The sequence below is a fragment of the Eurytemora carolleeae genome, unplaced genomic scaffold, assembly GCF_000591075.1.
Source record: "Eurytemora carolleeae unplaced genomic scaffold, Eaff_2.0 scaffold1338, whole genome shotgun sequence".
NCBI lineage: Eukaryota > Metazoa > Arthropoda > Copepoda > Calanoida > Temoridae > Eurytemora > Eurytemora carolleeae.
This window is the reverse complement of record NW_019397223.1, coordinates 1-20,693: the sequence shown is the minus strand read 5'-3', so window position 1 is coordinate 20,693 and position 20,693 is coordinate 1. Positions and strand designations below refer to the sequence as shown.

Sequence of the window (20,693 nt, the reverse complement as noted above, 5' to 3'; positions counted from 1 at the left end):
TTACTCTCTATTATGCAGTAGAATTACTCTCTATTATGCAGTAGAATTACTCTCTATTATGCAGTAGAATTACTCTCTATTATGCAGTAGAATTACTCTATTATGCAGTAGAATTACTCACTATTATGCAGTTCCATGTCCGATTCACAGCAGAACCCTTAATAGCTTTCTATGATCAAGAACGATTGAGATATTGATGATTTTAACTTTATTATTGATGTAAGATAAACGACATTATTTATCAGATAACAGTTATAAGGGTAAAATTGTGAATCTGACATGCCAGTTTTCAAATGAAGGTTCACTTGAAATAATCTCATTATTCCATTCATTTATCAATCATCAGGTTGATAATTGACGTCTCTGCTTTTCCTCAGGCAGTCAAGAATGTGATGACCGCAATAAGAGACTCAGGTAGAGAAATAAACATTTTACCATTTAAAAACCAAGTTTTTAAAATATTTGAAAATAGTAACAACAGCAATCCTCAGATAGGAAGCAGTTACAGGGTTCTTTTCAATAAAACCCATACAAAAAGTTTACAAGTTGTGTCCATAGGTAGGCTTGTGAATATAATCAGCAAGTTTCTTTAGATGTTTATTTTCAATCTTCCTCATGTACACGATACATACAAAATAGTTTAGATATATAACTTGATAAATATGCATACACTTATGCATACAATCTAAATGTTATTTAAGGTTTACAAACTATTGCCTTTTATATTGATTAATTTATCTTGGAAAAAACATTCCTACACCTCTGATATGCGTGGAGTTCAAATCGAAACTACCTGCTTTCTATAGTTAGACAAACAGTAATGTCGTCTTCTATAAATATATCAAGGCTAAACAGGCCCTCAGAGTAAAGAGTAAAATCCCAGTAAATTTTAAAATACAAATTTCGAGGTGTTTGAATATGTGCAATGATTTATTTTACTATGTTACCTTTCAAAGCTTTAACATGGATGTACAATAATTACATTGTGAAATATACTTATTGCATGTCTGCATTAAAACGATAATATGAATTGATATACGCCAAAGAGAACTGCAAATGGTACTAGTTGCTAGCACAATATTGAAAATATAAGAAATTTAATGATGTTTTTGGTTAATGAAATATACTATTGTTTAGGATTAAACTTGAATCCGCAGCAAGAAGGATTTACAATCTATGTACCTATTCCAAAAGTAAGTAAAATTATTTCTTATAATAAGACACGTAATTGTGTCACAATAAACAAAGACTTATCACATTTTGGGCTCTTTTTTGTTCATATTTTGTCAGTAAAATATTATTAAAATTGTGAAAGATAAAGAATTCTTGCCCCAAAATCGGGTGTACTTTTTTATCCGAAGGATATTTTTTATTCTTTCCTGGTTAAATTTTTAGAAAATTTTATTTTATTTTATGCGTTTTGTTGTGTTCTCAATTTTGTAAACTGTACAGTGTACACTGTACAGAACGCTGCATATTTAAATTATAAAATTACAAAATACCGTAAAGAAGAGAATGGAGCTTGAGGTGTTATAGAATAAATTAGTTTAAATTTTATTTCTTGTTGTTGCTAGGTTACAAGGGAGCATAGAAAACATCTAGCGGAGGGAGCCAAGAAGAAACTATATTTTATTTCTTGCTGTTGGTAGGTTACAAGGGAGCATAGAGAACATCTAACGGAGGGAGCCAAGAAGAAACTATATTTTATTTCTTGTTTTTGGTAGGTTACAAGGGAGCATAGAGAACATCTAGCGGAGGGAGCCAAGAAGAAACTATATTTTGTTTCTTGTTTTTGGTAGGTTACAAGGGAGCATAGAAAACATCTAGCGGAGGGAGCCAAGAAGAAACTGTATTTTATTTCTTGTTTTTGGTAGGTTACAAGGGAGCATAGAGAACATCTAGCTGAGGGAGCCAAGAAGAAATTAAATGAATTTAAAGCTGATCTAAGGCACACGAATTTATTTTATTCTAGATTTTTCAAAAACATTGTTATCTTAAATCTGGAATGTGCATCTCAGTAAGGAGCCTCTTGACTGAACATTTAACGGGAATCTACAATTGAAAACTTTTCATTTAAAAGCTTAAACTTATTGATTTTTTAGAATTAAAAAGTCCTTGTGCGTTTCCCAAAAAAAAAGATGTGTATTGTAAATTAATTTGATATGTTTATTTCGACCATCTGGCTCATGCATAAGATGGTTGTGTGTGATCAGGAAGGTTCAGACCAGTGCTCAGAGAAGGGTTGGTGAAGATGAACTAGCAGACAAGGAATACTTTCCAGACACTTAAAAAGAAACCTTAAAATTATCTTCCGATATTGGCATTTTCAAATATCGCAGATTTTTTCTGTCTTTTCTCCACAGATGAATTATATTTGGAAGCTTATACTTCATTTATAGAACAGAGAAATTAAATTGACAAAGGAACTCGCCATACAATCTCTAATATGTTGTTAGGCCTGAAATCTTTGCAACCTGATGGTGTATTGTAAACCTTTGATTGAAAATAATCCATAGTTATTAGTAATAGTATTTATTCAGATATTGAAAATAATCCATAGTTATTAGTAATAGTATTTATGCAGATATTGAAAATCAAAGGTCTGCGACATCAGGCTGCAAAAATTTAGGGATTCAATTCAGAGTTAGTGAGAAGTGTTCAGAGATTTTAGTTACTCAACTTTGTTTAAATTAATCCTCTTAAGGGAATCTTTTCCTTTTCTCAACAATTGCGAGTTAAATTGTGAATTGGAGTCACTCCTTAAACATTTCCATCAATATTAAAGTTATTTACTTAATTTGAAATCATGAAAATTCAAGTATTTCTGGATATATTTAGATAAAATTGTAAAAATTCATTTTCAAAATTTCTTTTTAAGTTTTGTTTTTCAGAGCACAAAAGAAACATTTACAGAATTATGGTGAAGTGGTTTATCAGATACAAAGTCAAGCAATTTATCACCCATTTATTACAGCTTGAATAGCGTACTTGGTGTAGATCAATTTTTGAAAGTATAATTGATCAGATTACTAAGGAGGATGCCAAGTCGGCTCAGGAGACGATCAAATTGATCGCCGATCATTTCCAGGCCCAGGGAGAGATCATGCTCGTGAACAAGACCAAGGAGCTCCTCGGAAAATAGAATATCTCCATCTATCATTTTATAATAAATATTGTACAACCATTCATACTGATGTTATTGACAATTTCTTACAAACAAAGTTCAATTTAAAAAATTACAATTTGGGTAAAAAGAAAGTGTATTAGGGCGAGGGGGGAGTTTTAATGTTTTATATTTTTTCCTGTACATAAGTTTTATATTTTCAGAATGTAATTGTATACTACTAGGTTTACACCCCAAACAGGGGCAAATATGATCTCAATTCTGACATATCTGTTCTTGGTTCTGGAAGTCTGGGGATCAGAACCAGAACTGTTTACTACCCAGACACCAGGTTAGATTTGGATAATTATGTACATATTAATAAATTTAAATCTTAATATTTACATTAAAGTAAATGTAAATATTAATATTTACATGAAAGTAAATGTAAATATTAATGTTTACATTAAGTAGGTAATTGGAATTTTATAAGGCCACACAAAATCTTAAGAAAAAGTCCAGATTTCATCAGAGGTTTATTAGAATTTGTTATAGCTAAACTAAATGCCAAATTTAGTATGTTTTAATAGAAGCTAAAAAAATGCAGTTTTAAAATGTACATTTTTATGTTCTCCAATTTTTTTTCAATTTAATAACAAGGTAATGCCCACCTCTTCAAGGAACCATGTTAAAGGGTAGAAAGTGTACAATAAATGAACTCATCTCGTTTCAACTGCCTTTAACGTATCAATACATATTAATATACCAATATATTAACACTTCTTGGAAAAAAAATCCTTCCGGGTAGGAGTGTCCCACTAACGCTATCAAAATTATGTGTAATAACATTTAAATCCCAACCTTTCTAATGTATGCCCTAGGAGGACATCCCATAGGCAAGAAAGTGTAACTATATCCAAAATGATATTAAACATAGCATATTTTAGAAGAACGAGCTGCACCTCCTTGCACCCATCCTGGAAATATAGAAAATGGTCTAACAGATTGGAATGGAACAGGGAAGGTTGCAAGGTTCGCTTGCTATCAGGTAAAATCTTAAATCTTGTTTCACAAATTCAATCCTATTTATCACTGATACAATTCAATTTTAATTCTGAAGTTAGCATGCTGACCATACTAGTTATTCGCACAATTAATTAATAGATTCAGTATAAGCATGAGGTGTAATTCCAAGTAAAATTTTTATCTCCCCCCATCCCCAAAACTATGAAGGTTGTTTATTAAATCCAGTAACAGCTTAATGTGTAATTCCAAGGAAAAATTGCTATCTCCCCTAATCCCCAAAACAATCAAATAAAAATACTAAATTTAAACAAATAAAATTCGGTGATGGTGATGGACCAAACCTCTGTAGAGTGAAAAAGTATATGTTAGTTCCACATTTGTTGAAAATATATTTCGGTCTGGGTTGACCCTCGTCAGTTTCAACGATATAATAACCATCAAAATCAGTAAAAAAGAAATAAAAAAATATATATATTTCTTATGGTATTGTCGGGAAAGTACGTTGAAACAGAACTATAAATAGAATTATTTTATGAAAACATCATGAATTTTGTGAACATAATGAGTCACTTAGCTCAGAGCTTAGCAAGTTTTTGGAGTTAGAATAGAAGGGAGCCCAAGCCTAAAATCTAAAGATTAAGAACTGGATTAAATTATATTTATTATTATTATAAGGGTTACTACCTGGTGGGTCCCCCTGAGCTGAAATGTAGGTACGGAGTGTGGTATGCTGATGCTCCTATTGATAGACCAACATGTAAACCTGTCATCTGCAGCCATCCAAAGTAAGTGAACAGATTAAAATGAGATCACGTCTTTTAACCCTCATCACTTGAAAGGATTTTGTGCCTACATATTGTTCCAACGATTGTTTAAGTTTGTTTCTATATTCTCAAAAGAATGATAGAAAGTGAGAATTCAAATTATATTTGACTGCAGATATTATTAATTATATCTAACATTTATCAGTTTACTCTCAACATTATTCCTAAGTTTTCTGTGGGACAAATGCTAAATTAATGTAAAAGTCAACCATCATTCCTTGAAATTCTGGTTAAACTGACAAGAATAAGAAGTTGTTCTACCCAAAATTCACAGTTTTTTTCTTAAGTATTCCTCATGGTTCCCTGAGCAGTGGTGTAACTGTTAAGTATAAGACAAACGAAAATGCTGTTGTCATCTGTGATGATGGTTTCAAACTCAAGCATAAGTCTAACAACAAGATTGTTTGCAGGTGATTTCTTTTTAAAAAATTAATTGTATTCCTTTTTTTTTAATTCAGACAATAATGAGATTATAAAAAAATGAGGGGAAAAATTAGGATTAAATGTGACAAAAAAGTGAAATTATTTTCTTTTATAATCATCCATTAAATAAATTGGGCCAAATATGGTGATTACTCATGAGAGAGATGGACGATTAATTAGTAGAATTGGGATCCATGAGAGAGATGGACGACTAATTAGTAGAATCGGGATCCATGAGAGAGAAGGACGACTAATTAGTAGAATTGGGATCCATGAGAGAGAAGGACGAGTAACTAGTAGAATTGGGATCCATGAGAGAGATGGACGATTAATTAGTAGAATCGGGATCCATGAGAGAGATGGACGAGTAACTAGTAGAATTGGGATCCATGAGAGAGATGGACGACTAATTAGTAGAATTGGGACCCATGAGAGAGATGGACGATTAATTAGTAGAATCGGGATCCATGAGAGAGAAGGACGAGTAACTAGTAGAATTGGGATCCATGAGAGAGAAGGACGATTAATTAGTAGAATTGGGACCCATGAGAGAGATGGACGACTAATTAGTAGAATTGGGACCCATGAGAGAGATGGACGACTAATTAGTAGAATTGGGATCCATGAGAGAGATGGACGATTAATTAGTAGAATTGGGATACATGAGAGAGAAGGACTATTAACTAGAAGAATCGGGATCCATGAGAAAGAAGGACAATTAATTAGTAGAATTGGGATACATGAGAGAGATGGACGATTAATTAGTAGAATCGGGATCCATGAGAGAGAAGGACAAATTAATTAGTAGAATCGGGATACATGAGAGAGATGGACGATTAATTAGTAGAATCGAGATCCATGAGAGAGATGGACGACTAATTAGTAGAATTGGGACACATGACAGAGATGGACGATTAATTAGTAGAATTGGGACCCATGACAGAGATGGACGATTAACTAGTAGAATCGGGATCCATGAGAGAGAAGGACGAGTAACTAGTAGAATTGGGATCCATGAGAGAGAAGGACGAGTAACTAGTAGAATTGGGATCCATGAGAGAGAAGGACAAATTAATTAGTAGAATCGGGATCCATGAGAGAGATGGACGATTAACTAGTAGAATCGGGATCCATGAGAGAGAAGGACTATTAACTAGAAGAATCGGGATACATGAGAGAGAAGGACGATTAATTAGTAGAATCGGGATACATGAGAGAGAAGGACGACTAATTAGTAGAATTGGGATCCATGAGAGAGATGGACGACTAATTAGTAGAATTGGGATCCATGAGAGAGATGGACGACTAATTAGTAGAATCGGGATCCATGAGAGAGATGGACGAGTAACTAGTAGAATTGGGATCCATGAGAGAGATGGACGATTAATTAGTAGAATCGGGATCCATGAGAGAGAAGGACGAGTAACTAGTAGAATTGGGATCCATGAGAGAGATGGACGATTAATTAGTAGAATTGGGACCCATGAGAGAGATGGACGATTAATTAGTAGAATCGGGATCCATGAGAGAGATGGACGATTAACTAGTAGAATTGGGATCCATGAGAGAGATGGACGATTAATTAGTAGAATTGGGATCCATGAGAGAGATGGACGATTAATTAGAAGAATCGGGATACATGAGAGAGAAGGACTATTAATTAGAAGAATCGGGATCCATGAGAAAGAAGGACAATTAATTAGTAGAATTGGGATACATGAGAGAGATGGACGATTAACTAGAAGAATCGGGATACATGAGAGAGAAGGACTATTAACTAGAAGAATCGGGATACATGAGAGAGAAGGACTATTAACTATAAGAATCGGGATCCATGAGAAAGAAGGACAATTAATTAGTAGAATTGGGATCCATGCTTGATGCTTACTATGCTTGAATAATGTTGGTTTGATCAGGGAGGATGGTTCCTGGAGTTCTCTGCTAGGTTCTGAGTTTCCAACTTGTGAAGAAAGAGGATGCTTCTACAGTGAAGCTTCGAACCCGGAGATTGGAGATATAGAGATCAATGGAATTAAGCTAGCATTCGGTTAGTTTAACTTTTAATACAGAATAAAGGAATTATTTTAATTGATGATGAACAGTAAAATGAATATCTTAAGGTGTTTAAATAAATAGAAAATTTGTATTAGTTCTTTGTAATTTTCTAAAAATTGTGGAATTTTCTGCATTTTACAAGTTTCATAAAACAACACAATTTTTTTAAACAATAACTTTATACTCTATCCACCGGCCCCTAAGTTTATATGCATATGTATTTCTAAGGTTCCTCATCATACCATATTGACGAGGATGAATCAGAATTTGGACTTTACAGGTATGAATATTCTACTTCTTTTAATTCATAGATTTTTGCATTGATAAATACTTATTTTGTTTTCTAGGCCTGGATCTGTTATGAAGCACACTTGTCAGAATGGCTGGGTAGTTGTACCTGTTGGAGCCGTAACAAGGTAGGATTACTTCTATGAATATTAGGGTGATTGATTTGGATAGATTGGAATTAAAACATCATATAGTTAAGATGATTTTTTGCAAGTTGAAATGGCCACCCTGAAGCTGTTTTTTATGAAACTTAAAATTCAATTGTTCAGTCAAGCAAGTGATAAAAAAATTCTTATAACATATTGAGATATGTGAATAAAAAGATCCATTTTGAGTCAAAAAAAGAAAGTTATTTTTTTGGCCATAAATTAAACAATCGAAGGTAGAGTGGGTCTATTTCTTAAAATCAAAAATCATGTAGCCTAGGATTTAGCTGCACTTCAATTATTTGATGTAATTGTATTGTGATGCATTTGTCAACTATAAACAAATTCCTGTAGCCTAAGTTATGTTAAGTCCAGCNGGGTCAAGGAACCTGAGATCCAGATTGAACAGATTAGAAGGGTCAGAAGATCATTTTATATTGAAGTCTCTGGGGTTGTTGCAGCCTAAGGCTGGTTCCCTTCTTAGCAAACAAACTCTTGAAACCCCCATCTGAAAGTAGGTTTTTAAATTTATTTTTAGAAATTTTCTAATCTTTGCCTTTATTTCTAAGGTCTACCATCACTGATAATTGCTTAATAGGGAGTTGACAACACTAAAACTGACACATTTTTTATTTTTAACGTGTCTGAAACCTATTATTTTGACCAAAGTAATTATATTAATTTGTTAAGTTTTATTCCGATTAAACCCCTTTGACTGCTTCAGGCCCTAGAGAATGCAGATTTTTCCTCTATTATCCTATCCTGAGGCTGAAGGGCCTTGTTTACAGGAATTAGTTTTTAGCTTTTCCGGCTCCTCGGTGGCATATGTTTCATTAAGTGTGTAAAGATTTTCCGGCTCCTCTGTGGCATACGTTTCATTAAGTGTGTAAAGATTTTCCGGCTCCTCTGTGGCATATGTTTCATTAAGTGTGTAAAGATTTTCCGGCTCCTCGGTGGCATATGTTTCATTAAGTGTGTAAAGATTTTGTAAATAGCATATAAAAATAGAATGTTATTAATATAAAAAAAAATCCTTCAACGCCATTACCTATATTTCTGCAGCATCAACTTAAATGAAAATTTGCAATGACCAGCAATAAACAACTTATAGGGCAAAAACGCCAAACAATCTCCTCAATCCTATAAAAAAAGGAAAAAGATAAAGTAAGGCCCTTAACACTAGAGGGACAGCTTTACACTAACTCAAGATGTACGGAATACATTAAAACCGTTTTAGAGAGACAAACTTGAATGTGAACAGCAACTTCTCAGGGCTGATACACCTGATCATTGCACTCCTTCATGGCCATTGTTTATCTTTCTCGGCCTACTCGTCCACCATGGTCAAGATCTCTTTCTGAAATCTCTGAACCGCAGTTAAAGATTGGGAAACATAAAATTTCTCTTTTTCATAAATAAATAAATTAAAAAGTTACCCTTCAATCCAAGGAAAGTTCAGAAAAGAGCCCATGTTACCGCATTACCTCCAATGGAAGTAGCGTAGTGTCATTGGTGGCTGGCCACAAGGGTCAAAGTGTGAACCACCAAGCACAGGTCAAGTTCAAAGGCAAACTGGCACAAACCCACTGCACACTTACCAGATGCACAGAGGTCCTTTCGGTACCCCCATGATTTGTATAAATGTGTGAAAGTTTATTACAAAGTCTGGCTTGGATAAAGTGGAAAGAGCCACACCATGAAAGAATAAGATTCTTGGATCTTATTTTGATAATCTCATCCTTCAAGCTCTGGCAAATATTACTGTCCCTGGAATTATTTATGCAAGGGATGCCATACCAGTCTCATCTGCCGTAATTTAGAAACTGGAGATATTTCAGAACCAGATTGGGAAATCTTTTCTAGGAATGCCTCAATGGACAGCTGAAATAGTTGCCAAGGTTAAGTTGGGTTTGAAGTCCATCAAGTTGTTCGTATAAAAAAAAAGACTGGTTCTTCCAGCATGTTTAAGTCCCAGATTTTAAAGGTATCTATGTAATGTACAAGTAATGCGTAAAGAATTTAAACAAGGATTTTTTTGCTAGGTTAATTAATGTAATTCAGGATCTAATAAAAGAATAAATTAAAACAAACCTAAAGTAAATCATTGGTAAATCACCAAAATAGTAGTGCGCTAGAAAATTTTCAAGATGAAAAAATAGGAACATAAGGAACAAATGAATAGATTAGAAGTACAAGGCAGTATTTTGCAGAATTCAAAATTTAAGAAATGTAATTGAGGACACAATGGTTTATTAATATATTGATTGATTTTTGTTTTAGAGCTTGTAGGCGTGGAAGATGGGATGGTCAGCAGGGGAAATGTATTAAAACTGTTCCCAGGATGAAACCCCAGGGCTCCTGTTCCTCGCCCCCCTTCATCAATAATGGATACTTCCTGTCTGAAAGATACTCAGGGGAGAAACCTTACGTTCTTCCAGTATCAGGGAACTACCAGCATACATATGAGGTACTTGGGGATACAGGAACATGTGCAGGGAAGGGTTCAACAGTCACATGCGCAGGGAAGGGTTCAACAGTCACATGCGCAGGGAAGGGTTCAACAGGCACATGCGCAGGGAAGAGTTCAACAGTCACATGCGCAGGGAAGGGTTCAACAGGCACATGCGCAGGGAAGGGTTCAACAGGCACATGCGCAGGGAAGGGTTCAACAGGCACATGCGCAAGGAATGGTTCTTGTTTATTGAACAAATAATCTGACTTCACAGGCAAATCAAGACGGGGTGGCATCTTTTCTAGAGATAAAGATAGGGAAATTTACAGTGGAAAATTGTGGCCATTGTTAAACCAAATATATATTCTGAAGATTTAAAAAATTTGTGAAAGCTGGAGGCGAAAAATAACCTTCCTCGGAATAATCTTCTTCTGAATTATACAGGGATAAATATTTCTTTGTTGAAGGTTGGAGCTGTGGCTAGATACCATTGTAACCAGGGATACAGATTACATATGCTCTTTGGACAGGATATTTACAGGTAACAGCTTAGAACATTTTAATGCAATTTCAGGAAAATTGAGATGGTTTTAAATATTGTAATTCTCAGTTTTAAAGAGGCTGTAACAAAATCCCAAGTTAGTAAAATGCCAGTTTCACAACTGTGCTGTTTAACGCGAAAATGATGGAGGTATCCTTGGCTTCTATCTGAAAATTAAATAGAAATCAATATCTTCCTCATAGTTACTCAGCCATAGAGGTTTCCTTGGTTTTCCATCTGAAAATTTAATAGAAATCAATATCTTCCTCATTGTTACTCAGCCAAAGTTTTAAAGGGAAATTTATTAAATTATGCATGTATCTCTTTGTGATGATAATCCAGGTTTTTACAAAATGTTTTTTTTACAAATTATGAATTGTTTAGGTGTACTGCATCAGGTACATGGTCTCCTAAGCAGCCTCCAGTCTGTACAAGCAGAACTAATAACATAGGGATATATAGATCTTATTTAAAGTACTTAAAGTTGCAACATCTTACATACAATATGGAACAGTTGGTTAAGAAAGTATTGAACAAAAACATGGTGGCCTCTCTTAAATTCCACCATGTCGGATTTAAAGGGGGTAAATGCGAAAATTAAAAGGGTATAGGTCAAGACTAAACCTTCTTACATTGAGTTATTTGATGTTTTCTGTAAAGAAACTTAAAACTCGCAACAAACTCAAACAACATCGGTTTGCAAAGATTTGAGAACAATTCAATTTATTGCAATTGTTCAGTTGTTATTTACTCTTTAGGCACTAACTTGAAAACGACTGAAATAATTGAATTGAGTGATGAGTTAGAATTTATTAAAAATAAAAACCTGAATCTACGATATTGTTGAATAGAACCTCTGTCTGGGATGATGTGTGCAGTACCAGAGGATGTTGCCTACGCGTCTTATAGGTAAATAGACATCTAGTTTTTAGTGAACCATAATTTAGACATTCAGTTCATAGTGTACGATATTTTAAACATTCATTTCATAGTGAACGATATTTTAAACATTCATTTCATAGTGAACGATATTTTAAAAACATTTAGTTCATAGTGAACGATATTTTAAAAACATTCAATTCATAGTGAACGATATTTTAGACCTTCATTTACAGTGTACGAAATTCTTAACATTTAGTTAATAGTGAACTATACACATATACACAGATCAGAAAGTATAGATCCATCACTGACGCGGACCGTCCTGTCTATCTAGCCTAAAACAGATTTACAAAACAGTCAGCTGTATGTAGCTGTATATTTCGAGTTAATCAATCAATCGAGCTGTAGATTTTGGGGTTGTTGAAAATTCCCACAGAGTGTCCAGTGGTTTCGGGGATGGATCTTGTCTAGAACTTAGTAACAGTAATTAAAGAGATACAAATTGATCTTCTTTGATCCCATTGTGATTTACGTTGTGGCAAGTATAAAATTATCAGACGCCCGGACGCGTCAATCTTGCATCTATACCTGATCTATGACTATTTATTAAACATAAAGTTCATTGTGAACGTTATTTATTAACATTCGCTTACATTTAGTTCCGAATGAAACCTAATTAAATACAAACAAATCCATATTTATAGAGCTGTTGAGGGAGTTGTTACTCCCAATGGAGCCCTTCATGGTTCTATACTGGAGTACAATTGTAATATTGGATACAGGTATAATCATGTTAAACCATGGTACTATACTGGAAAACATCTGTAATATTGAATTTTTTTTCAAAATTTTTTTTACTACGGACAACTCTGGGCCCTTCAGCTAGTAGCAGATATTGTCAGTAAATAAATAAAAAAAATGAAAACCAGAATAATGTAGAAAATTATATGAATATTTTGTAAAAATAAAACAACGACAAGAACTTAACAACAATGAAATAAATATATTAATATTAATTCAAACAATAATTTTATATACTATTTTGTATTTATAATACAACAATGTTTATAGATTAAAGTAATAACATTAAGCCATTCAACTTAGTATTTTCAAATCAAGCTAAGAACATTCCCGTGGTTCGATCGAGTTCCCAAAACAAAATTTGAGGGAAAAAGGTCCAGGTGCTTTTAACAACGGACATACACACACATTACTACTGTATATTTATTTAACTAGCTTGGGAAACCCAGCTTTGTCAAGGGGTTCCTGAGTTATTATCGGACATCCAAACAAACAAAAGATATTACTACTTTTTTTTATGAATATGGATAGAGCATTAATTCCTACAATTATACAATTGGTTTAACAACGGTGAAAGAAAGGTCCAGGGGTTTCTGAGTTATGATCGGACATACAATTAGAGATTACTACTTTATATATAACTAGCTTGGGAAACCCAGCTTCGTCTGGAGATCCAAACAATTAAATTAATTTATAAAGCAATGAGATTACTTTGAATATATTGATAGAACATCATCTTTAACACAATAATATAAATATAAATTAAAACAAAAATATTAACAATAACTTGAACAATAAACAAGTCTTTGATAACAATGCTAAAAATCACTTTAACAATGACACTTTCCTTCCTTCATTTAGTTCAAAATTAGAATATAATGAAAGAATTATTATGACTAGGGACACTATCCTACCCTGCCTGCCTAGCCGGAGAACCTGTCATGCAGGTGAATGGATTGGTTCTCTGCCCTCCTGTGCTCCTTTTGAGTTCTGTCCTAGTGTTCCCCGGATACAGAACGGATATCTTGCTACTCCCAGGGAGGATCTATACCGTCTTCATAGTATCATCAAATACGGTTGCGATAGGTACGTTTTTACCTTATAAAAGGGATTGTTTTGGTATTTGGATTATAAAGGAGGTATTAAAAAAACGGAATAATAATTGTAAATAAATTTCATTAATTTAGCTGAAAACTTGTTAGATACGAGACTTTTAGGCGCTTTTTCAACTTTTAAAGTCGCCATTTTTAAATTGTAATAAATATGAACATTTTTTCCAGGCAAAATTTTTAAACTTCGACCAGTTATAGATAAACCATCCCTGCAAGGGTCATGAGTTACTTCAAAAAAAACTAAATAAATAAATAAAATGCTTGAATGATGTTTATTTAGAGGGTTCTGGATGGCAGGAGTGGATACAATGCAGTGCCAGGCTACAGGCTGCTGGGAACCTAATGCTCTGCCTAAATGTATTGATGAGAACCTACTTTCTACATGGAGTGAGGTAAAGGGGTGGGTTAGAACCTTCTTTCTACATGGAGTTCGGCAAAAAGAAAAAAATAAACTCAGTTTCTATAACTTATATTTTTTAGAACGAAAATCTCAAGTTTAAAAAAATCCCATTTTGGTTAATTTTGAAGATGTCAAAATATATTGTTATCATAGTTTAAAATCTTACTCTGAACAATATTTTTGAAGATATGTTTGCTTAATATTATGAAAAATACAGGGATGGTGAAACACGAGGAGGAGACCGACCCCCTCCACCCCCTCCAGTAGATAGAGTTGCTCTCATTGCATTTGCAGATCAGGTTATTCAAACTTTTGAAACCATTCAAACTTTTGAAACCATTCAAACTTTTCAAACCATTCGAACTTTTCAAACTTTTCAAACCATTTAAACCGTTCAAACAACCATTTAAATCATTCAAACCAGACAAGACATTGATACATTAATAAGTTGATCAAAAGTAAATTTTCATTTTTATCATTAAACTATCTTAAAACTGATTATTAAATAATCAGGACCCTGTGGTGTTACCAAGCTATGAGGAAGCTTTAAGGGAGGGAGTAGGGAACACCAGGTACACTATTTATAATCAGCAAAGTTCCAAGAATAAGTTGGAATACACGGATACGGAAATATATATTGGACATCAATCTGAGAAATCGAAAACGTCCATTTGCGTCATTATTTTTAATGTGATCTTCAGGCTTCTTCATTGAAAAATGATTCTAAATTTGTATTTTTTATCAAATTTATTCTGAAAAAATGGTGTAAACCTTTAACTCTTGTAGTTAGTTTTACGCTGCTATAATGATAGATTTTTGGATTCCGAAACAATATGTTTCTGCCACTAACTCTGATTTTATAATCCCTATTTCTTTGCAACTTGATGCTCTAGACCTCTGATATTTCAAACTTTAAGTTCTGTTAGATTAAATAGTCTAAGTTTGAAATATAAAAGGTTTATACCGTCAAGTTGCAAAGATAGAGGGATTAGAAAATTTGAGCTTGTGGCGAAAACTCAATTCCTTTATTCGCTTCTAGGGATTTAATTTCAAATTACGCAACTATTCTAGCGTATTCGATATTAGTGTGGTTGAAGAAATGTAACGATAATTTTCATTTCAGTTTGTTATCTTGTCAGGTTTTCTTGAAATAATTGAATAATCCAGGAGTGGAAGGGAGAGGGGCCCTGGAACCTCCACTGGATACAGAAACCATCCTCAATATAGAAGGTCTAGGCACCATCATGAACATATCCCAGTCCAGGTAAACCAATAGATACAGAATGATTTGTGTTAAAAATACTTATGGCATATAAAACGACATTTCGAAGTAACTTTTTTAGATTCATGTAAAAAATAAGATAAATATATCATGTTAGTGGTTTATACATTTTAAAAATATCAGGTTAGGTATTGCCTGCATATATTTGAAAATATATCATGTTAGTGGTTTATACATTTTGAAAATATCAGGTTAGATATTGCCTGCATATATTTGAAATTATATCATATTAGTGATTTATACATTTAAAAAATATCAGGTTAGGTATTGCCTGCATATATTTGAATATAAAAGATAAACAGTATATATACTTAAATATAATATGCTTGCTCCTCCTTTTCACGTTAATAATTTTACCTTTTAATTGCTCTGAAGTCTGTAATTTTAAATTATTTTTAAATTTTGGCGGTTGTTTCTTTTTCGAATTGGCGCACTTTGAAAAAGAATCCAATTATTTTTCAGGATTTTTTACTCAATTAAGATGTTCCATAAACTTTCCATTGGGTCATGTTAGGTCCCACACAAAAGTTTAGGCCCAATCGGTTCAGCCGTTTTGACGTTTATTGGAGATAAACGGACCAACTACCAAATAAAGACAGACAAGAATATATATAGATTGGGTTAACGGTGCATGTATTAAAATATTTATTATAAGTTTAATTAACAGTGTATATATTTACATATATTGGGTTAACGGTACATACTGCCTACATCAGGTCAGCGGTGCATATATTTGAATATATTAGGTTAACGGTGTATACATTTAAATATATTGGTTAACGGTGCAACTGCATACTGCCTATATCAGGTCAGCGGTGCATATATTTGAATATATTAAGTTAACGGTGCTTATATTAAGATATATATTAAGTTTAACGGTGTATATATTTAAATATATTGGGTTAACGGTGCATACTGCATATATCAGGTCAGCGGTGCATATATTTGAATATATTAGGTTAACGCTGCGTACAATGGGACAAGTCGGCACCGACGTAGACATGAACCTGACTCAGTGTCCCACCACAGCCTAGGTTGGCCGGTAAGACAGGCCAGTTCTACTACCACATCTCAGTCTACTAGTCTCAGGTTAAAATATGTCGACTTGTTCAAAGAACTAAACTGAATAAACTTAACCAAACTGAGTTAACCAAAACCAAACTGAAATTAACCTGAACCAAACTGAATTAACCTGAACCAAACTGAATTAATCTGAACCAACCTGAATTAACCTGAACCAAACTGATTTAACCTGAACCAAACTGAATTAGCCTGCGCAAGTTTCATACCTGGGTATCTGCTCCTGTCGAGGAAGTCCACCTAGTTCTGTCCAGGCGCGGGTCGCCTGGCATCGTCTAGGACGGGTAAAGAGGAGGAGAGAAGGAGTAGATGAACCGCCTGGTCTGGTCCGATCTGCAGGAGCACGAAAACGGTATCTGAGAAAGGGAGCGACGGATCCACAAGACTGCGGGATCCAGAAAGCGATACGATAGAAAAACAGAAGATCTTCTGGGCATTTATCTGGAATATGGACACCATGGACGAAAGACATGGACAGTATAATAATCACAGATAAAGACGCATAGTGAGAAGAGATAGCAGCAGCAATTAGAACCTAGATAAAGGTTCTGTGAGTTGGGTGGCGCTGAACCAAACTGAATTGACCTAAACCAAGCTGCATTAACCTTAACCAAACTGAATTAACCTTAACCAAGCTGAATTAACGAAATTAACTAGACGGAATTAGCCTTCACTAAACTTAATTAACCATAATCAACCAGAATTAATCATAACCAACCAGAATAAACTTTAATCAAACTGAATAGAGTTGAACCTAACTGGATAAAACTGGACCAAACTGGATGAATCTAACCCAAACTGAAATGACCTGAACCAAACTAATCAGAATTAACCCAAACTGAACCGACCTGAAACACACTAATTCGAACTGAATCTAGCTTAACCGAACTAACTGTTAAAACTGAACTAGGTCTGGAAGTGTTCAAAGTGTTGAAACTGTTGGGAACAGTGAAGGAACAGCTACAACAGAGACATCACAGACTCCTTCATGTCGTGCTCTAGCAGGTTTATGAACAAATATTGCGATTTATTTATTTTTAGTTTATTTTCGTTTTTAAACTTTTCCTTGGCACTTTATTTTTCAAATTTTTTTAGATTTGATTTGATTTGATTTGATTTGATTTGATTTGATTTGATTTGATTTGATTTGATTTGATTTGATTTGATTTGATTTGATTTGATTTGATTTGATTTGATTTGATTTGATTTGATTTGATTTGATTTGATTTGATTTGATTTGATTTGATTTGATTTGATTTGATTTGAATTGATTTGATTTGATTTGATTTGATTTGATTTGATTTGATTTGATTTGAATTGATTTGATTTGATTTGATTTGATTAAGGTTCTCTTGCTTCCTTCGATGCTACTGTACTGAACACTGAAGGAATTCCTCTGCTGGAAGAAAATGAATTTGAATCCGGCTCAAACTCGGTAAGCTAGACATTTTAGACATTTGGTTCAGACATTTTAGACATTGTATAGTGTAAATGTTTCAGACACTTCAGACAATTTAAACTATGAAGACATTTTGAACATTTGAACCAGACTAATAATTGGTGAATTATACATTTTAGAGATGGCAGACATTTTGAACAATTTTAAATAATAAACAGTTTATTAACAATTTAGACATCTAAAAATTTAAATATCTAAATTTTATTATTTAAGATTTAGTAGTCGCCTTCAATCTAATATTGTGGGTTTGAATTTATAGTAAAGATAATTTTTTATCAAAAATTCGAACTGAAACTATATATTATTCATTCTTAGGTTTCTGAACACGCTGACACTGTTAGTGCTTACAGTGACAGCAGCAGCAAATCAAACCACAGCAGATAAATCCGACATAGATCTAATATAGATCTAGGATAGATCTAGGATAGATCTAGAATAGATCCTAGATAGATCCAAGTTAGAAAAGTCGAAAAGTCTAAGATGGATCAGGGTTTGTTGGCAAATACACCCTGTGCCACTAACTTAGCAAATAGAATTATAAAACTGGCAAAAATATAAAATCAAATATTTTGCAAACAAGAGCTATTAACGTTTTTCATTTAATATAAAAAATCTTTAAAATTATAATGAAATAAATTATGATGATTATTTTTGCAAGTTGTAATAATTAGTCTAATTTGCATAATTTCTTGGCGCACGGTGTAGAGTAGATGTAAGATAAATTGAAAATATCAAAATATTATGCATTGAGGAGAAATGATCTGAACTCTGCAGAAAACTGAACTACATCAATAATTTATTTTAGATTTTGTCTCAAATAAATGAAATTAAATGCTCTTTTCAACGCTTTTGCTCTAGATCATATATAACTGGTATATAAAACTTGTATGAATATCAGTAGTTATTTAACGCCATGCAGAGCGTAAATGGTCTAAATGTTTTTAATTCTAAATTATATCATGCCGTATAAAAAAAAATTTGCGTAATATGCGTCTATGTTATTTTGACGCATTATCCAATCTTGTCTTTATATATTATGAACCAAAAAAGAATGCATTGTAAGGGACTATGTGTAAATATTATATTCCTTGTTTTACTTAAGAAATATTTATAAAATATATAAAAAAATATGTAATGTTGAATGTTATATCAATTTAACTTCTATTATAATATAAACTAGTACTTTTGTTATGACAAATTGTAAAGTTTAAAAATTTTAGCACAATATAAATCCCCCCTCCCCCCACATAAAATCCACATCCATTTACCCTAACAACACGTTCATATCTAATTCCGAAATTTCAAATTTTTAAAATGAAATCGAATCTTTTTGAATTTTTTAGACAATTTCCAAAGCTGCACCCTTTAATTTATTGTTATTGTTAGACTCGTTAGACATCTTATTTCATTTGTCTTTTAAACATTTCAACCAACCTATTTGTAAATTAATTCTAACTATTGCTGTTTTACACCTAACTAAATTCTGATTTGATAAAGATTTTAGGCAAGTGTCAACATTTCGCAATTTGCATAGTGTACAACAAACAGACTTTTAGTAATTTCGGAACATGTTAAACTTTTCAAATTTTGTAAGTGGCAATTTAAAGTTTTAAAATATTTGATGTTGAAAAAAACGAATGAAATAGGATGCCCACTGCCTAGTCATTGTCGTAATTTTTGATTAAAGAAATTCGGGTAATTCGTTCTCTTAAAACTTAACAAGTAAAATGTACCAAAGAATTATAACCTCTCTTAACATTGTGTTATTTTCCTGCTTACCAGCGTTAATTATTAATGAGGAATACCCTCTGAAAAATATTTTATTTTCCATTATACCCTCTTAAAACAGAAATGATTAAAATAAAGTTTTGTTTCAAATATTTTATAAGATTTTATCAAAAAATCTAGTTATAAGAATCTTTATCATGGTAATAACTTTTAAATTTCTTTCGCCATTAAAAAATATTTATTCAAGAAAGCAATTATATAAATAGAAAATACAAAGAATTGTATTGCAATGCAACGTAGCACATTTGTATACGTTTAGAATTAAAATATTTTTTTGATTCTTTTTAAAACTTTAACTGACTTTAATTATAACTAGTCATAAGTTTCTGGTTATTTGATTATCTTAAGAAGCTTTAAAACTGAGCTTATTTCAATTCTTTTTTTCTCTTTTTTTCTCTTTTTTTCATTGATTGTTGTTCTTTTTATTCCGTGTAAGGTTTCATTACATCCGAAAAATGTAATCTCACTTCTTCATTTTTTCAGTTTAAAGTATAATTACAAAAATTACCTTTTGTACAATGGGACTCATAAGACGCTCTGAAGCAGGATTTTTTTTGTTATGCAATCTTAAATGTATTTGATGTTGTTATGCAATCTTAAATGTATTTGATGTTGTTATGAAGCAAATAATTTTACCAGAACTTAATGGCTCTGTGTAGTGTATGTCATCTATGTGCAATTGATGTGTATTATGTTCATTAAAACATCTGTTATTTGCTCTTTAACAGCCGTCATCTAATCCACAGTTTTATGCGTCTCAAAGTACTGTTCTTAAAAACAAGAAAAATAAATGATTTTTTGTTAATTTTGTTTATTTTGTTGTTTTTGTGATCTTAATCCGGAATTGTATAATTTCTCGTTACCTTAATTTTATTTAAATGTCTTGTATAAAAATATATGACCAAAGTATAATTACAACTCACACAAAGCTTATATTCAATGTTAACAAGTAAAGAATTTATCAGAATATTAAATTGAATTTTAATGATTAAATTTTAAGATATTATATAGCTCTTGGAGAAATAAAAATA

The 20,693-nt window shown here is 32.7% G+C and overlaps 2 protein-coding genes across 2 annotated transcripts; both read left to right on the top strand.

Moving 5' to 3' along the window:
• Window positions 1–322: 322 nt before the first annotated feature.
• LOC111712848 (ribosome-recycling factor, mitochondrial) lies at window positions 323–3,329 on the top strand. Its single transcript, XM_023487592.1, has 5 exons — window positions 323–414; window positions 1,138–1,193; window positions 1,875–1,948; window positions 2,214–2,268; window positions 3,026–3,329. The coding sequence occupies exons 1-5, from the start codon at window positions 393–395 to the stop codon at window positions 3,140–3,142; spliced, it is 324 nt and encodes a 107-aa protein (XP_023343360.1). The 5' UTR covers window positions 323–392; the 3' UTR covers window positions 3,143–3,329.
• Window positions 3,330–3,353: 24 nt separating this feature from the next.
• Window positions 3,354–19,065, top strand: LOC111712847 (sushi, von Willebrand factor type A, EGF and pentraxin domain-containing protein 1). Its single transcript, XM_023487591.1, has 21 exons — window positions 3,354–3,455; window positions 4,051–4,151; window positions 4,805–4,914; window positions 5,241–5,363; window positions 7,293–7,423; window positions 7,660–7,711; window positions 7,779–7,847; window positions 10,146–10,332; window positions 10,785–10,858; window positions 11,243–11,310; window positions 11,710–11,767; window positions 12,445–12,522; window positions 13,442–13,627; window positions 13,934–14,086; window positions 14,271–14,352; window positions 14,567–14,625; window positions 15,221–15,317; window positions 16,294–16,424; window positions 17,326–17,420; window positions 17,762–17,850; window positions 18,190–19,065. The coding sequence occupies exons 1-21, from the start codon at window positions 3,374–3,376 to the stop codon at window positions 18,256–18,258; spliced, it is 2,094 nt and encodes a 697-aa protein (XP_023343359.1). The 5' UTR covers window positions 3,354–3,373; the 3' UTR covers window positions 18,259–19,065.
• The last annotated feature ends 1,628 nt before the right edge of the window (window positions 19,066–20,693 follow it).

Coding starts and splice junctions, on each gene's coding strand:
- LOC111712848 (XM_023487592.1), top strand. CDS start 393: ATGACCGCAATAAGAGACTCAG. Junction 1,194..1,874: donor TCTATGTACCTATTCCAAAA/GTAAGTAAAATT, acceptor TGTTTTTGGTAG/GTTACAAGGGAGCATAGAGA. Junction 2,269..3,025: donor AAGATGAACTAGCAGACAAG/GAATACTTTCCA, acceptor ATAATTGATCAG/ATTACTAAGGAGGATGCCAA.
- LOC111712847 (XM_023487591.1), top strand. CDS start 3,374: ATGATCTCAATTCTGACATATCTGTTCTTGGTTCTGGAAGTCTGGGGA. Junction 14,087..14,270: donor TTCTTTCTACATGGAGTTCG/GCAAAAAGAAAA, acceptor TGAAAAATACAG/GGATGGTGAAACACGAGGAG. Junction 14,353..14,566: donor TCATTGCATTTGCAGATCAG/GTTATTCAAACT, acceptor TTAAATAATCAG/GACCCTGTGGTGTTACCAAG.